Here is a 15939-nt window from a genome sequence, read left to right as displayed (position 1 = left end):
TGTAGTCAGGTGTATATGTGCCCAGTATATTTAGCCAGGGGTATATGTGCCAAGTATATGTAGTCAGGTGTATATGTGACCAGTATATTTAGCCAGGGGTATATGTGCCCAGTATATGTAGTCAGGTGTATATGTGCCCAGTATATTTAGCCAGGGGTATATGTGCCCAGTATATGTAGCCAGGAGTATATGTGCCCAGTATATTTAGCCAGGGGTATATGTGCCCAGTATATTTAGCCAAGGGTATATGTGCCCAGTATATGTAGTCAGGTGTATATGTGCCCAGTATATGTAGTCAGGTGTATATGTGCCCAGTATATGTAGCCAGGTGCCCCACCCCCCAGGAGGAAAGAGCGAGGGAAGGAGAGCGGCACCTCAGGGTGCTCTCCCTCTCTCCTCCGGAACGAAGTGCGTGGCAGGCAGAAGGGCGGAACTTACCTTCCATGTCTCCGTCTCGTCGCCGGCGCGGGATGATTTGCCACTACTCTGGTCTGATCCAGACCAGAGCAGCGGCTGCTGCACCAGAACTTCCGGCGCTTGGAGCGACACGGAAGGTAAGTCCCGCCCGCTGCAAACGCCTGACCGCAGTTCGCTCCGGAGGAGAGAGTGAGGGAGGGAGAGCACTAAGGTGAGAGAAGGGGGGTGAGATGGCCCCCTTCTCTGCCGCTGCCCACAGCTCTTCCTCCACTGCGCTGCTTTCCTCCGAGAGCTGACTGACACTGCGACACATACCCGAAGCTGCCGCTACACATGTATGTGTCGCGGCACATGGGTTGGGAACCACTGTTCTACTCACATGTTCTCTGTTTTGGATGAGCTTCTTTCAATAACGCTGCTCTGTCACCTGTTTGTGGCTCTGACTGTCTGTAGCCAGTCGCACAGTGGACAAAGAAGCAGCACATGCTCTGGCTACTCATGCTCCTTGCAATTTCGTACTCAGATGTGCACAGCAGCCGAGGCCGGGAATGCTTTGGGCATGCACTGCTTCTTTGCCAAATGAGGGGCAGAGCAGCAAAATGGAGGGGAGCTCATTCAAACCAGTTATTGCTACTCAGAGGGTTGGAGAGAATTTGATGGGGGGGGGAGGGGGGAGCGGTTAGCTTCTCCCTATCACAAGCAGAGCAGCACATTCCTGCCTGAGCCGACAAAGCTGACAAAGGAAAGAAGATTAGATTAGATAACAGAGATATTACAGCGACTGTGCAACTAGGAAAGGCTGCAGTAAGACAGGCCACATTAGAACAGGTATAGGAACTTATAGGATAGAAGAAATAAGGCTGAAATTTTTGTTACAGAGTCTCTTTAAGTGCTTAATTACAAAAATTAGGCCACAATTACTGTATAATCAGCTATATGAGATGCAATAATATAGCTCGTTTTACTTTAGAAACACTTTTGGAATCTTAGATTTCGATTTAGCAAGATCCTCCATAACATAACTAGGCAGCATGTCTCCAAAACAGCATAATTAGGCAACATATATCCACAACAACATTACTAGTCTGCATATGCTCCTAACAACATAATTAAGTGCCTCCACAAACAATATACTTTGGCCCTATATACTCCAAACCAGTGTTCCCCAACCCTGTCCTCAAGGCCCACCAACAGTGCATGTTTTGTGGAAATCCACAGAGGTAGTTAATCAGCTCTGCTGAGAAACTCATTACCTTTCCTGTGCATGTTTGTGGTTTTCTGAAAAACATGTACTGTTGGTGGGCCTTGAGGACAGGGTTGGGGAACTCTGCTCCAAACAACATAATTAGGCAGTATGTTCTTCCAACCAACATAATTAGGCAGGATGCTTACCTCCCCAAAAAAACATAATTTCACCAAACAACATAAATAGGTAAAGTGTTTTCCCTGGACAACATAATTAGGCAGTATATACTCCCAAACATCATAATCATGCATATTGCTCTAATACAAAATTAAGCAGCATATGTGCAAACACATAAATAGGCAGCGTGTTTCCAAAATATAATTATGCAATATGTTCCTCAACACATGATTAGGCAGTGCGCCTCTCGAATGAGTGGCGGATCACTTACTTAGCCTTAGTGATACCACTGATTATACCTCAGCACGCTCTGAACCTCGTTGTATCTCAATTCTCTCTGTAGTTTCCGAGCGTTAGTATACCTCAATGCTCCCTGTACCTCATACGTCATTGCACTTCCTCTCTATGCTTTATGTCACATTATATTCTTTCCACCTTTTACAATTCTGCTTCAATGGGTAGACATTTGCTAGTGTGTTATTACGTGCTATTTATGTTATATACAGAATCCTGAAATTAAATTTTCTGAAATAAAACTGACGTTTGTCACCTATGCACAGACATTTGCAATTTTCAGTTCTGGGTGGAGCAGACACTTACATGTACATGTTTTCTTAAAAAAATTAAATACTGTAAAATCTCGGTTATCTGCAACTCAACTACCCAGCAGTCTCAACTAAGCAGTACAAATTGCTGGCAGTACTCACAGGGGTGAAGGCCAACTTCTTGGGCTATTTGTGGGCTCTGCTGTGCTTAAAGACTGGGTTCCATGGCTCCACCAAGGTTAATATAATTTCAATTACTGTATTTTAACATTTAATACAGAGTTCATGGTGTGTATACAGAGTGCGGTATATTACTGTATTAACAATGCCTATTTTTAACATTGAGTCTCAAGCAACCAGAAAGTACACTCATCCGGCATCAGCTGATCCCAGTCAGTGTTGGATAACGGAGACTCTACTGTACGAAGGACAAACTGGCATTAGTAACCTCTTATCTAACTAATAAGACTTTATTGTCTATTTAATTCTGAATTGCATCCAAGAAGAATTGTGCCTTCTGTGTCTCTTTTATCACTCACAGCTATTTAGAATTGAAGGCAGACCTGAAAAAAGTTGAACACTCCCTCTTTTCCAAGTGGGTGAACTTTGAAACTGAGAGTATGTCTGTAAAAAAAGGCATTAAAAAAAACCTTTGCACTGACAGTCACATGAACATTTCCCATTTGCCGGAACAATCAGAATTTACACATCTGATCCCAAATTAACATGGAGATTTTGAAGGTACGGTGTGGTTTTTTTTTTTTTTTGTTTGTTTTTTTGCGGTAGTAATTAACCGTACATCCTTACAGACTCAACTGACTTGAAATGTAACATGCTGTGGTTGTTATCAAAGCATCTTGTGTTAAATGATGTTTGCATGATCCATTTTATTATGCATGGTGTTTTCTGCTAGTATAATGGTTCATATTGTTTCCACTGGGTGAAATGTAGCTGACAGAGAGAGAGAAAGAGGGCACAGCCATTTCTACAGTTAGATTAAGAAGCAGCACTCCAGCAGTGGTTGGCCGCAGCAATGGAATCCCAGCCTTTGTTACTGAGGAGGATTGGAACTGGGGTAAGTAACTGTCTGCCATATACTTACATTGGAGATATGAATGAATGAGGGTGGCTGTTCAAGAGAATCCGCTTACAGCCTAAGCTATAATTGGAGACCTGCTGGATGCTTGTGTTTATCTCTCACACACATGGATCACTCAGAGTCTGGTATACAAATAGCATGGACCTGTCTAATATAGGTTTTCAAATAATAGGACGTTTCACATGATATTAAAATTCAAGTTGTGCCACGCAGAGATATTAGAGCTGCCTGATGAAAATTAGAGGGAATTAAATTATTGTCCACAAGAACTAACTTCTGATTGTCATTTCCAAGTGCAGGGCAGAAACGACAGCTGTGATCAGGCTGATAGCTACAGCCCACAGTGATGTTTATTTCCTCTAGTATTGTATCTCTTGTATAGCATCCCTCTGTACCTATCATATGTAAGAAACTGTGTTTATTAGGTACCATAATTATGATGTGCCTCTTAGTACAGGTTTGCTAACTTTATACTTGTCAAATATTGTATGCTTTGGGCACACACATCTTAAAATAGAATGCCAGAAAAAGCACATTCCAATAATTCATTAGGAAATACCTTTTCCACTTATTAGGAGGTCTGAAAGATCACAAAAGGCAATCGGTTTTGATTTTGGTATGATATGGAGGCTGCCATATTTATTTCCTTTTAAACAATGCAAGTTGCCTGACTATCCTGCTGATTATCTGCCTCTAATAGACCCTGAACTAGCATGCAAATCAGTTGTTGTTTCTGACTGAAATCTGACTGGATTAGCTGCATGCTTGTTTCAGGTGGGTGATTCAGACACCACTGAAGCATGAAAGATCAGCAGAAAGCAAGGCATCTGGAATTGATTAAAAGGAAATAAATATGACAGCCTCCACATCCCTCTCACTTCAGGTGTCCTTTAAGCACAGAGTTGCCAACTCATCCCTTTACTTACTGACACATCTTAGTTATACAGGTTCTGGGGCTATTTGCACATAATCAGTGCCTTAACTGCATCTACCTAGCCACAAAACCTGTATAATTCATATGTGTCAGTAATTAAAGGGATGAGTTGGCAACACTGTTTAAGCGTGAATAAGATTGTACTTCCTGTTGAGGCGTTGATATCAGTTAATGGTAAGCCGCCTTCTATCCGGGTCAGAACCCGATAGTCTGTCCTCTCTGAAGATACCTATGTTGCTCCTGCTGACAAGAATGTAAAGGCATTTTTCTACTTCTTAGGGACTAAAGTCAGTCAGAGAAATTATTAAACAAATAGCGGATTTAATATGCATGCTTGCTTGCTTGCATGTGAAAAACATATGTAAAAAGGTATAAATGACAAACTTTAACACTATTCATTTCCCAGTTCAACAACAGAGTTCTGTTTGTCTTTTAATTGAAATGTAATCAGATACTCTTTGGTTGCATACAACTGTGGTTACAATATTAGGATGAGATGTGCATTGTCATAAAATACACGTGTAAGGGTTCTTCTTGCATACTTTCTTCACCAAAACACGCGGGGGAAGTAATTATAAATGTTTAAAAATTGTTCCATAATGCCACTGGGTTTGAATATACTTGTGATAATGTATGTGATGGGCATAAGTGATCATATCAGGGGATCAGCAGCAGTGTCCATATATGAACATTTTCCTACAGATTTTTGCTTTAAAATCGAATAATAAGATAATACATAAAATAAATAAATAAATAAATAAATATTTTTTCAGCCTTGCTGAACAGTGCTGTACTGATCCCCTATACCTTAACAAATAAATGGAATACAGATACATAACTACTGAGGTAAAAGTTCCTGCAGTCACGGAGGGGGGGGGGGGGGGACCAGGGCCTGGGGGATGACATCTTGCCCTCCATCTGACACAGGTTCTTCCACTGAAGTTCCCCCAGTAACCTTTAATGATAGCCACATGGAGTGGCACAGCAAAACAGGTGTGCTAGCTACCTGTGCCAGCATAAATCTCTGCCCCTCTACTCCCACCTGGCTTGCTCTCCTGGAGGCTGCCATCTCTGCTATCACACAAGCGCCAGCTTTGCTGAAGCATTGCGAAGGGGCACAGAGATTTGTAGTTATGCCTGTGTATAGAGCTGTGCATAGAATGTATGCTATATATGTCAGCTGTGTGAGGCATAGCTTTAGGGCCTGTACACACTGCTGCGCTTGCGCTGCGCTTTTCAAATCGCATGCGCTTTTTAATCACAAGGTCTTTTGAAAAATAATGAAAATCGTGGAGACCTGTACACACTGGTGCGATGCGCTTTTCCTATTCTCATGAAGGCTTGCGATTTAAAAAGCGCATGCGATTTTAAAAGCGCAGCAGTGTGTACAGGCCCTTAGGGTCGGCTTGGGGATTTTTTTCATACAAAAGCCATGTATGTTAAGTTGTATAATCAAGTGAATTACTGGTCAGGGTAAACAATGATCATAACTACAGTTCACTTCTTGTTAACAGTTTTCCCCATAAACATCTTTGATACCCCATAAACAAGACTGATTATTATGACCATGGAAATAAATCATTATTCCGATTTAGATACGACCAACACAAGAAGAAAAACATAGAAAAAAAAATAACAGCGTGCAGGACTTTTTTTTAATCACATCAAAATTGAAATCGTATGTAATGTAAAAGAGCCTGCATGCTGCGATTTTCTTCCTGTGCTACTAGCATCCTGGGAAAAGTGTGAATCGAAATTGTAGATTAGAATCCGAAATCAGAATTGTGATTTACAGTGTAAAAGAAGCCTCAATTGCATCAAAAATCGGAATCGCATGTGAAAAAGCATTAAAATCAGAATGGCACGTAGTGTAAAAGAGCCCTTAACTTACCAAATATGGCACAATTCCTCACATTTATGCTCCTGTGACCACCTGAGCAGATGTGTACAGCCAAAAGTGTGAGCTATTGCAGTGTTATGGCCGGCTGCAGCTATAGTTGCGCACAGCTTCATTGTGCTCAATAGGGAAACGGTGCAACATACAAGCATCAAGTTCTGTCACGGAACACACTTGCCTTTCAGTTTTCTGCATGCGTTTTCTGCATACCATGTATGCTTGTATGCAGAAAAGGCATGCATTTTGTTTTCACAGCTAATGTAATTGAGAAAACTGACAAATGTGCAGAATTATCCTGCAGGATGTCATTTTTTTTCTGTGCGCAAAAAACACATTAAGTGTGAACTAGTCCATTGATTAGCATGAGTTCTCAGTTTAAATCAGTTTTTCTGTGCAGAAAAAAATGCAGGAGAAAAGTCAAGTGTGTCCCTCCCCTGCCTTACCTGTACATTGCTGGCCATCACAGTGGTGGCCGTCATGGCCATTATTCAAATAGGGCCAGGCAGAGTGATGGCTGGTGATACTGTTCTTATGTTTAAGAGGGTTAAAATAATGAATTTACTTTTACTTAAAATATATTTTCTTTTTGGGGTGTGGGAGCATGTCCCTTCACCACTGTAAAGCTCTATTAAATACATGCTGCAATCAAGATTATGGTACTGTATAGAGGAACATAATAAAAAGACTAGAGGCTAGAAAAAGTTTAATGTCAAAAGAAAGAAGTAGTAAACAGAAGAGGTTGATGTTACTATAAAACAGGCCCAATGACCCAATGCCGGTCCACGGGATGTTTTGAGCCGGCCCCCGGGCCCTAGCCTCTCTCTGAATGCATTTATGCACAGTAGCGGGCAGCACCGCGTCACCAAGTGGTGCTGTACGGTCCTTACAGTTGTCTGTTGTCTGAGCCATACGAAGTACACTGCAGTACAGCTAATGCAGTAAGAAGAGGAAGGCGCCACCTGGTGAGGCTGTGCATGAATTGAGAGAGGCCAGGCCATGGACCAGCTCACCTGTGCCGGCAGCCAGGTTACACAGGCACGCTGAAGGGACAGAGCCCTGTGTGCAACTATACCACAGTCTCAGCAGCCAGAGGAGCATTTCCATGAACTGCTACATCCCTCCTAAGCCTACTCACTGGACATGGTCACCTCCAGCCTCACCCTGTCTAAGCCCAGGAGCTTCCTAAGTGCAGGATGCCGGGGGAAAAGAGGGTTGGTGGCACTCCAGGCCCACCTAATATTAGGACTGCTCTGACGGACCTGGCTCTGTACCAAGATACAGGGCACAATGTATTTTTTTTTTGGGGGGGGGGGGGGAGGTTGGGGGGTCAACCCCGGCCTAGTTAAAATGTATTTGCTGGGGGCCCAATTCCACTTGCCCCTCTCCCTTACCTCCCCGCTCTTTTACCCCAACACATCACCGTACCCCCCACCACCCCACCACAACCATCTTGGGGAACAACCTAGCCGCACACTGTCAAAACAATCTGCACCCCCCTCCCAGTGAAATTCCCCAACACATCTGACTCCACAACCACCCACCCTCCCCCCACCAGTCCCTGGGGAAAATGTCATACTGCAAAGCGGTCCTCAGGCTGAAAAAAGGTAGGGGACCCTGCTATAGAAAGCGTCCAGGTCAAGAATGGAGGCTGAAGATGAAAATAGAAGAGTACAGAAGTCATTATTTTTAAACATTTATTATTGATAGGGTGGTAAAAATAACCCTCCTTTCCTTTTTACCAGTGGTCTCTGGGGGTTCCTTTATTATTAAAAGTCCCAGGTTCAACCACAACTCCCACCCACCTTCCTTGGACTCCATATGGAGAGTTATGTACCCCCACCTCTGCTAGCACTAGATTAAAATGTGCCCCTTGTACTCAATATTGCAAAAGGGCAATCTGTAAGGTGAAAGAGGGGGGGGGGAAGGGGGGTTTGAAGATTGTCCCATAGCAATCATTCGTTGCTAATAGTTAAACCTCTCAGATAGACAAAATATGTTGTGGTTATCTGTGTTTTGCCTTCCACTCTGCTATAAGGCTCTGATGCATAAAAATAAATGTTCTCATGAATTACTGTATCTTAGGAAAAATGTCTCATGAGATACAGTGCTTTTTCACCTTATCTTTGTAATGACTTTTTAGCACTTCATAAACAAAACTGTATACTAGTAGTAACAAAAAAGGTAACTTAATTGGGAACAATTTAGGCTACGTTCAAAGTGTTGCATTGCCTTCCCTGTATACAGTGAAGCGTTCAATCAACGGAAATACTGCTTCACTGTCACTGTTAACGTGCACAATTTGCAATGACACACTGCTTGCAGTGTGTTGGGATACAACACGCTGTTATAACGCATGCACTGCACTGTGGGTGTCACATAGGGGTATCATTGCAGTGCGGAAAACCTTGTTACAAAGCAGCCATTATGCCACACCTCAATGCCCAACTGTGAATGTACCCCAAATGAGACTTTTTGAACATTAGCTTCCCTAGTTTTCATATTTTGTTCTCACTGGTACTGCATAGTCAGATACACTTATATAACATCATTTTCCCATTGCTGCTCAGTAAATTAACATTCTCTGAGCACACTGTGCCTATAAATCACTGTACAGAGAGACCTAGTTCCAAGTACACACTGCAGCTCACAGCAGCTACGCACACCAAAAGATAGAACTGTAGTAAACAAACGATGAACAATCATTCCACAGACTATAAAATGCACAGTGCACTGATATGACTTGAACAAAGTTAGACCACTGCACCCAAAATGCCAAACAATCTTTTGCAATGTAATGGTTACACAATGCAGAACATGCAACAAGCATAGGCTTCACAGACACGCAGTTTTATAATCGTCCATAGCTCTGTATACACGGCTGACTATAAATGATTATCTGCCGAACATCGTTGTGGATCATTCGTTAAAGCTGTCGTTTGTTTCATAAATTTTCGAACGATGTCTGAAAGAGAAATAGTTCGTCATTAGTTTTGGACGTTTTCTCCTTCCCGCGTGTAAGACCAGTCAGTGCGCTCTCCTTACGTACGATCCCCACAACGGATTGGTGGCCACAAGAAAAAAAATTGTTCTCTGAGTCACTGAAACTCTATGTGGCTGAAAGGGGTTAACATAGCCAGCAAAAAATAATTTTACAACTCAGTGCCTTAGTGCTGTTATTTGACTAATGTTGTATGCCCAAGCCTTGGTTTCCTGCTGTGTAGATAAATTATCCATCTCCCGCTGATCATCTAGTGTTCTTTAAAGAGTAACTGTCGGGCATAAAATCAATTCTTTATTTTTATAATAAGGATGCTAATCAGGCAATCCAAAAGTTAAAATCCCTATTACTTTTCTTGTTGATAAATTATCATTCCCCAGTTTACCTGACTCTTATTTGGTAAACAGAAAGCAGGGCATGCTGGGTTGTCTTTTTTTGCTTCTCTACTTCCCCTCAGACGTAACTAATGCAGCCTGATTGGCTGAAGCCTCTTTCCCTCCTGTTTCCCCTCCCACACCTCTGTTCCTCTCTGATTGGCCAAAATGTCTCAGGCTGAAACAATGCACTTTCTATGGTAAAGGGCGGGCAAATCAGGCAGAGGTGACTAAGGGCGGATATTACATCACGACTGGCTTCAAAATAGCCACAGTAAATATGGAATAGTCTAGAATAGGATTCTCTACTTTTCCTTTATAAAATTCACAGGAATCATAACATGGACAGTGCAATACATATGTTATGTAAGTAGAGCAAGTATTTATTTACTTATATATTTGGTTTTTTTTCCTGAGATAGTATGGCTGACAGCTCCTCTTTAACAAATACAATTTCCCTGTGATGGCTATTCTCCAAAACACAGTAATTAGCTTTTTTTTGCAAATACAATTCATGTAGTTTATGAATACGTCACATAGGTGACAGCTGATCACACAGTCTTCTGAGTTTTGGCCGCACCCCCTCTTGCTGGCTTATGTAACTGCAGTGAGTAATCCACAAGGAATGCAGACATTACTCTTCATTTCTGAAATTAGACCAAGATCCCGAGATTAAGACCATCACACAAATGGCTAACCAGATGGAAAAGTAGATTGACCTCAGGTAAGAGTGCATTCTGTCTGTGTGCTTTGGGAAACGAGTGCCTTTGATACCCTTCATTGGAAACATACAGGACTTTAATAAGTGAACTGTCTGAGTTAATGAACGGCAACATTTGTTATAGAATAGTTTAAAGTAATTGTCCTTTGATCACATAAAGCTGGAAATCTTTGCTGAATCCTTACCTATATTCAGCTAGCATTGCAATGGTCACAATACTCTATGCCAAGGGTCTATAGGTCTTAGCTGTATAATGCTACAGACATTGATCTACAGGCAAAAAGCCAACTATGTTCAGCCTCAGGGCTGGAACCCACAGGAGCGCTTTTGGCAGCGTTTTGGCAGCACTGCGATACGCTAGCAGTTTGCCAAAACGCTGGGCTAATGTTAATGGATGGGGCAACTTCCACAGGAGCGTTTGCGTTTCCCAGAAACGCAAACGCAGGACCTGCAGCATTTTGGGAGCGTTAGCGCTTCAATGTAAAGTATTGAAACGCTAGCAGAAACGCTCAGCAAAACCTAAACTGAGCGGTTTTGCTAGCGTTTTGCGGTTCAGCACACTGTAACAAAATTAAAAATAATTCACAGGACCAATCAGGATAAAAACGCAAAACGCAAAACGCTAGGCACCCGCTGGGGAAAAAAATACAATGTTGCAAAACACAACCCAAAACGCGCATGAATCCGCTTGCAAACCGCTCAGACAAAACGCTAGCGGTTGCGTCTTGCGTTTGCGGTTTTCAGTGGGTTCCAGGCCTCACAGTTTGTGCTCAGTATTTCCCACCAGTAATTCTGCTTCAGGGGGAATCGCCCACCTCTTCTAGCTACGGGGACAAGCGTTCTTATTGGGTGAATGCTAGTATGCAACCACAGTGTAAGAAATTACTATATATATATATATATATATATATATATATATATATATATATATATATATATATATATATATCACTGTCTAAAGTGATCTCTGCTTTATTCCCTGTTCAGTGTGGAGTTTGGTGTCTCTCCACCCACCCATGGGTTCACTCTCCCCCCTGTAGCATCATATTAGAAAAACAGACTAAAATACAGCAATGCCACATTGTCCCTACTGGAACATGGAAAAGTTGAGGCTAGTGCCAGGCACAAACATGCTTAACCACTTGAGGACCGCAGTGTTAAACCCCCCTAAAGACCAGCCTGTTTTTTCCCTAATTGGCCACTGCAGCTTTAAGGCCAAGCTGCAAGGCCGCACAACACAGCACACAAGTGATTCCATGCTCAGGTGAGCATTTCAGTCTCCTATCAGGTCCGCTGGATTGTGGATGTAACTGATTGGTTTAGAACATTTTGAAATGATTGGCCACTGCTGATGGGTGGTACTATATATGAGTAGGTGTATCATTGTATATTTTACATGGGGGGGGGCGGGTTAAAACACTGTTCTACAAAGAGTGTAGAAAAGTCACAGGTGCTATTGTCACACCTGCTCCTGGATAAATAAATCCAGCTAGAAGGGAATGGGGAACACATGGCAGCTCCTATAGCTATTTGAAACCAGGAGAAACTGCAGGGAAAGAAAAGTGGAGCTTGGTTCCCTTTAGGCCACTTTCACACCAAGACGTTGCGTTTTAGGGGACGTTACGGTCGCATAACGTGCCCCTAACGCAATGCATGGTGGTGTTGAAGTTGGATGTCAGATTGAGCCGCGTTATGCGCTGTTTTCGTTCTATCTATACTGATAGAACAGCCGCTTCAGGATAGTGATGGGAAGTCCGGATCTTTTCAAGGATTCCGATGATTCGAATTGGATCATTTAAAAGATCCAGATCTTTGAACCAAATCATTTGAATCATTTTACTAGGGAAAGACTTGGGGTGAAATGACTAGCAGGACATGACTTTTCCTGCACTGTACATTCTGTATGTTCTTGTTTCTTCCAGACAAACATCCACTATGAACCGAATCGTTTATTGTGATGATCCAGATGATTCGACTCACAAAAAAGATCCAGATCAAATGAACGATTCATTCATGATCCGGACAACACTAGGAGTCCAGGTTATGTCACCACAGTGCAGTGAATATTAATTAGCCATGTGGCTAGTCACTGAGCATGTGCAAGCAGTCTAACCCAGCTAAAGCCCAGTATAACGCACAGCATGCTGCACTTTCATTCAACGTGCTACGTTACAATGTAACGCAACGTGGGCACTCTGAACTTTTCAAAACATTGATTTTTCATTACTGTGAGTTGGGCTGCGTTACAGGCTGCTGTAACGTGGGACTTTAACTTCCCACTGTGGAAGCAGCCTCAAAGTAAATCCGGAACCAAAGCTCGTGTCAAAGAGGAAATACTTACCTAAGAAGAGAAGGAAGCCACTGGATCCTATAAAGGCTTCCTCTATTGGGCCATGCTCCAATTATGGCATAAATGTGGGTGGGTGCTTCTAGTGCAGTAGCACAGAACCACTTGTGCATGACGGATCAGGCAAGGCCATACTCATAGCCAAGCTTGTGCTTGAAGAGGAGCGTGCTTTGATCAGATATCTTTGGGGGCGGGGGCGAGAGCAGCAATGAAGGACCAGAGGATTACATGGGAAGCCTCTACAGGATCCAGAGGCTTTCCTTATCTTACTCACACTAAGGGCTGGAACCCACAGGAGCGCTTTTGGCAGCGTTTTGGCAGCACTGCGATACGCTAGCAGTTTGCCAAAACGCTGGGCTAATGTTAATGGATGGGGCAACTTCCACAGGAGCGTTTGCGTTTCTCAGAAACGCAAACGCAGGACCTGCAGCATTTTGGGAGCGTTAGCGCTTTAATGTAAAGTATTGAACCGCTAGCGGAAACGCTCAGCAAAACCTAAACTGAGCGGTTTTGCTAGCGTTTTGCGGTTCAGCACACTGTAACAAAATGAAAAATAATTCACAGGACCAATCAGGATAAAAACGCAAAACGCAAAACACTACGCACCCGCTGGGCAAAAAAATACAATGTTGCAAAACATGACCAAAAACGCACATAAATCCGCTTGCAAACCGCTCAGACAAAACGCTAGCGGTTGCGTTTTGCGTTTGCTGATTTCAGTGGGTTCCAGGCCTTAGGCAGTTAAACTGCCAAACATGTAAACCACAGCAGTCACAAATCCAGTCCGTGGACAAAGGGGCGAGCACAGGAGCACTAGTCCTGTGCTCCCCCAAGCAAAGCACAGAATGGGGGGGGTGCACAGGACCAGGGAAGTACATAGGATGGGGGGAGCACAAGACCAGAGCACAGGACGGGGGGTACACAGGATGGGGGGCGTTTGGTGACAGTGGGCCTTGGACGGTAAAATGTCCAAATCCGGCCCTGGGTATTTCCTTTTTGACCCGAGCTTTGGTACCTTACTATTGTTCAGAAAAAGGCAACCCCTTCAGTTCAGCTGTCTACATTGCAAGAAACTTCAGCTTGCTTCCTTGTTGGCATGTAAAACACAGTTATACCACAGGATACTTTATGTAGACTGTGGGAGAGTTCAGGTTTGCTGCCAGCCAGTGGATTAGTCCAGGTCTGAGAAATAATTAACAAGCTCCCGTTCTACGCAGCCTCTATTGGCTTACATTAAAATCCTGGTAAAATTCCAGCAAAATTGCCGCAATCACGATTTAAAAAAAAAAAAGCCACAATTGCGACTTTTTGAAAATCGCAATCGCAGAAATTTTGCTACAATTTTATCATAATTTTACTATAGGTTCAGTGTTCTCCCCAGGCGTTTTTAGCCGGGTACTCCACCCCGCTAATTTTGGTGAACATCCGGCTGTCATTGGCTCACCTCTTCATCCTCCTCCTATGTGGTAAGCAGAGTTACACAGAGAAGTGGCAGCCCTGCATCCTCCCATCCGGCTACTTTTTTCATGCCACCTGGCCGCAAAAACTTTCTGGGGAGAACACTGAAGTCAATGGAGGTGTTTGTAAAAAAAATTAAAACGACATATAGCAACAAAAACGACCAATAGCAAAACACTATTTGGTGTGTTAGGACCCAGACATACATGTGCATAACATTAACATACAATTTGCATCAACTCAAACCTATTAAAAGGAACCTTAAGTGGAAGTTAGTTTAACTTACCTGGAGCTTTTTTTCCCTGCAGGGCTCCTGTACCTTCACCGTCATCACACACTACTCTGTTCAGCTGCAGCGCCCTTCTGACAGCTGAACGCTCAGCACTGGGCTGCACGTCTGTTTATGCTCCTGTCTGTGGACAAGTGTCCTGTGCTGGCTCAGTACATAAAAATAGCTATTGCGCATGCACAGAATGCTCCGCGATTGGGGAGACACGCTGCCGAGACTGCACATGTGCAGTAGTCCGCAACCAGCCAAGTAAGCTCTCCTACTACATGAGAGTGGTAAAATTGGCCAAACAGGCTTTATAACTGATGTTGCCTCATTCCAAGTTGCATGCAAAATGCAGCAACTCTTGCATCTCAGTGATCAGGGCCGGGCCGAGGCATAGGCTAGAGAGGCTCCAGCCTCAGGGCGCAGTGTAGGAGGGGACGCACAATTCATTCAGCTGTCATTCCTAATTGTGTATGAAGCAGAAAGAAATAAGAAAAGGGGATACATAGCAGTGACTGCAAGCCAGATAACTAGATATTAAGGTGTTGGGGAGGTTGTGGGCCCTGTGGCCCTCTTAAGGCTCATACACACATCAGACTATAGTCTTTGGAAACTGAAAGATCACAGACCAATCTTACCACCCTTCATGTAGTATGAGAGCCATACTCTACACCAGGGGTCTCAAACTCAATTTACCTGGGGGCCGCAGGAGGCAAAGTCAGGATGAGGCTGGGCCGCATAAGGGATTTCACGTGTCCCCGCCACAAAACAAAACAAGGGGGGCAATCCGCCGGCATTTCCTGGAAGGGGCAGAACTTTCAGCTTCAGCTCTGCCCCTCCTGACGTCAATCGCGGTGGATCGCCGCCTCTGCCCGCCCCTCTCACTCTTCCTTCACAGAGAGGGGCGGGGAGAGGCGGCAATCCGTGCGGTGATTGACGTCAGGAGGGGCAGAGCTACAGCCCCTCAGCGCAGTCATGGATGTTTGCCCGGGGGATTTGGGGGCTCTGCAGTCCTCGTTTAGCGGCGGGGATGCGGCGGATTACTTGTAAGCACTGAAGCGAACTATAAGGTAAAATAGGCAAAAATAGTTTGCTTCCGTGTCTTTTGATTTTGCCGGCATGGGCCACAAAATATTGTATCGAGGGCCGCAAATGGGCCGCAAGTTTGAGACCCCTGCTCTACACAGTCTTTTCTATGGAGCTGAACTCCACATCAGAAAAAAATCTTCGCAAGATGCTGCACACACAGATGCTGTACAGACACAAAAGATCAGTATCTGCAAAAGATCTGTTACTGCCAAAAATCCATTCCTGCAAATTGCAATGATAGTCTATGAGATCTGCAGATCATCATACACACATGATTTAACTGACATTCATCTGCAGATCAAGCAATCATCTGCAGATCTGAAAATCCATCCTGGTGGATCTGATCTGCAGATGAATGCCAGTTAAATCATGTGTGTATGATGATCTGCAGATCTCATAGACTATCCTTGCAATTTGCAGGAA

At 43.6% G+C, this 15939-nt stretch overlaps 1 protein-coding gene across 2 annotated transcripts in view; it reads left to right on the top strand.

The window, feature by feature from the left end:
- The first annotated feature begins 2981 nt into the window (after positions 1-2981).
- LOC137520525 (solute carrier family 2, facilitated glucose transporter member 11-like) overlaps positions 2982-15939 on the top strand; it is a 97212-nt gene continuing 84254 nt past the window's right edge. The window contains exons 1-2 of one of the 2 annotated variants that reach the window (XM_068238739.1): positions 2990-3066; positions 3277-3400. In XM_068238739.1, coding sequence (XP_068094840.1) covers positions 3359-3400 — 42 coding nt within the window. In that variant the 5' untranslated portion in view covers positions 2990-3066; positions 3277-3358. Of the gene's footprint in view, positions 3067-3276; positions 3401-15939 lie in introns of both variants that reach the window. The other variant, XM_068238740.1, reaches the window with a different exon arrangement.

The sequence above is a fragment of the Hyperolius riggenbachi genome, chromosome 1, assembly GCF_040937935.1.
Source record: "Hyperolius riggenbachi isolate aHypRig1 chromosome 1, aHypRig1.pri, whole genome shotgun sequence".
Lineage (NCBI taxonomy): Eukaryota > Metazoa > Chordata > Amphibia > Anura > Hyperoliidae > Hyperolius > Hyperolius riggenbachi.
Note: the sequence above shows the minus strand (reverse complement) of the source record. Positions and strands in the feature narration are given on the sequence as shown.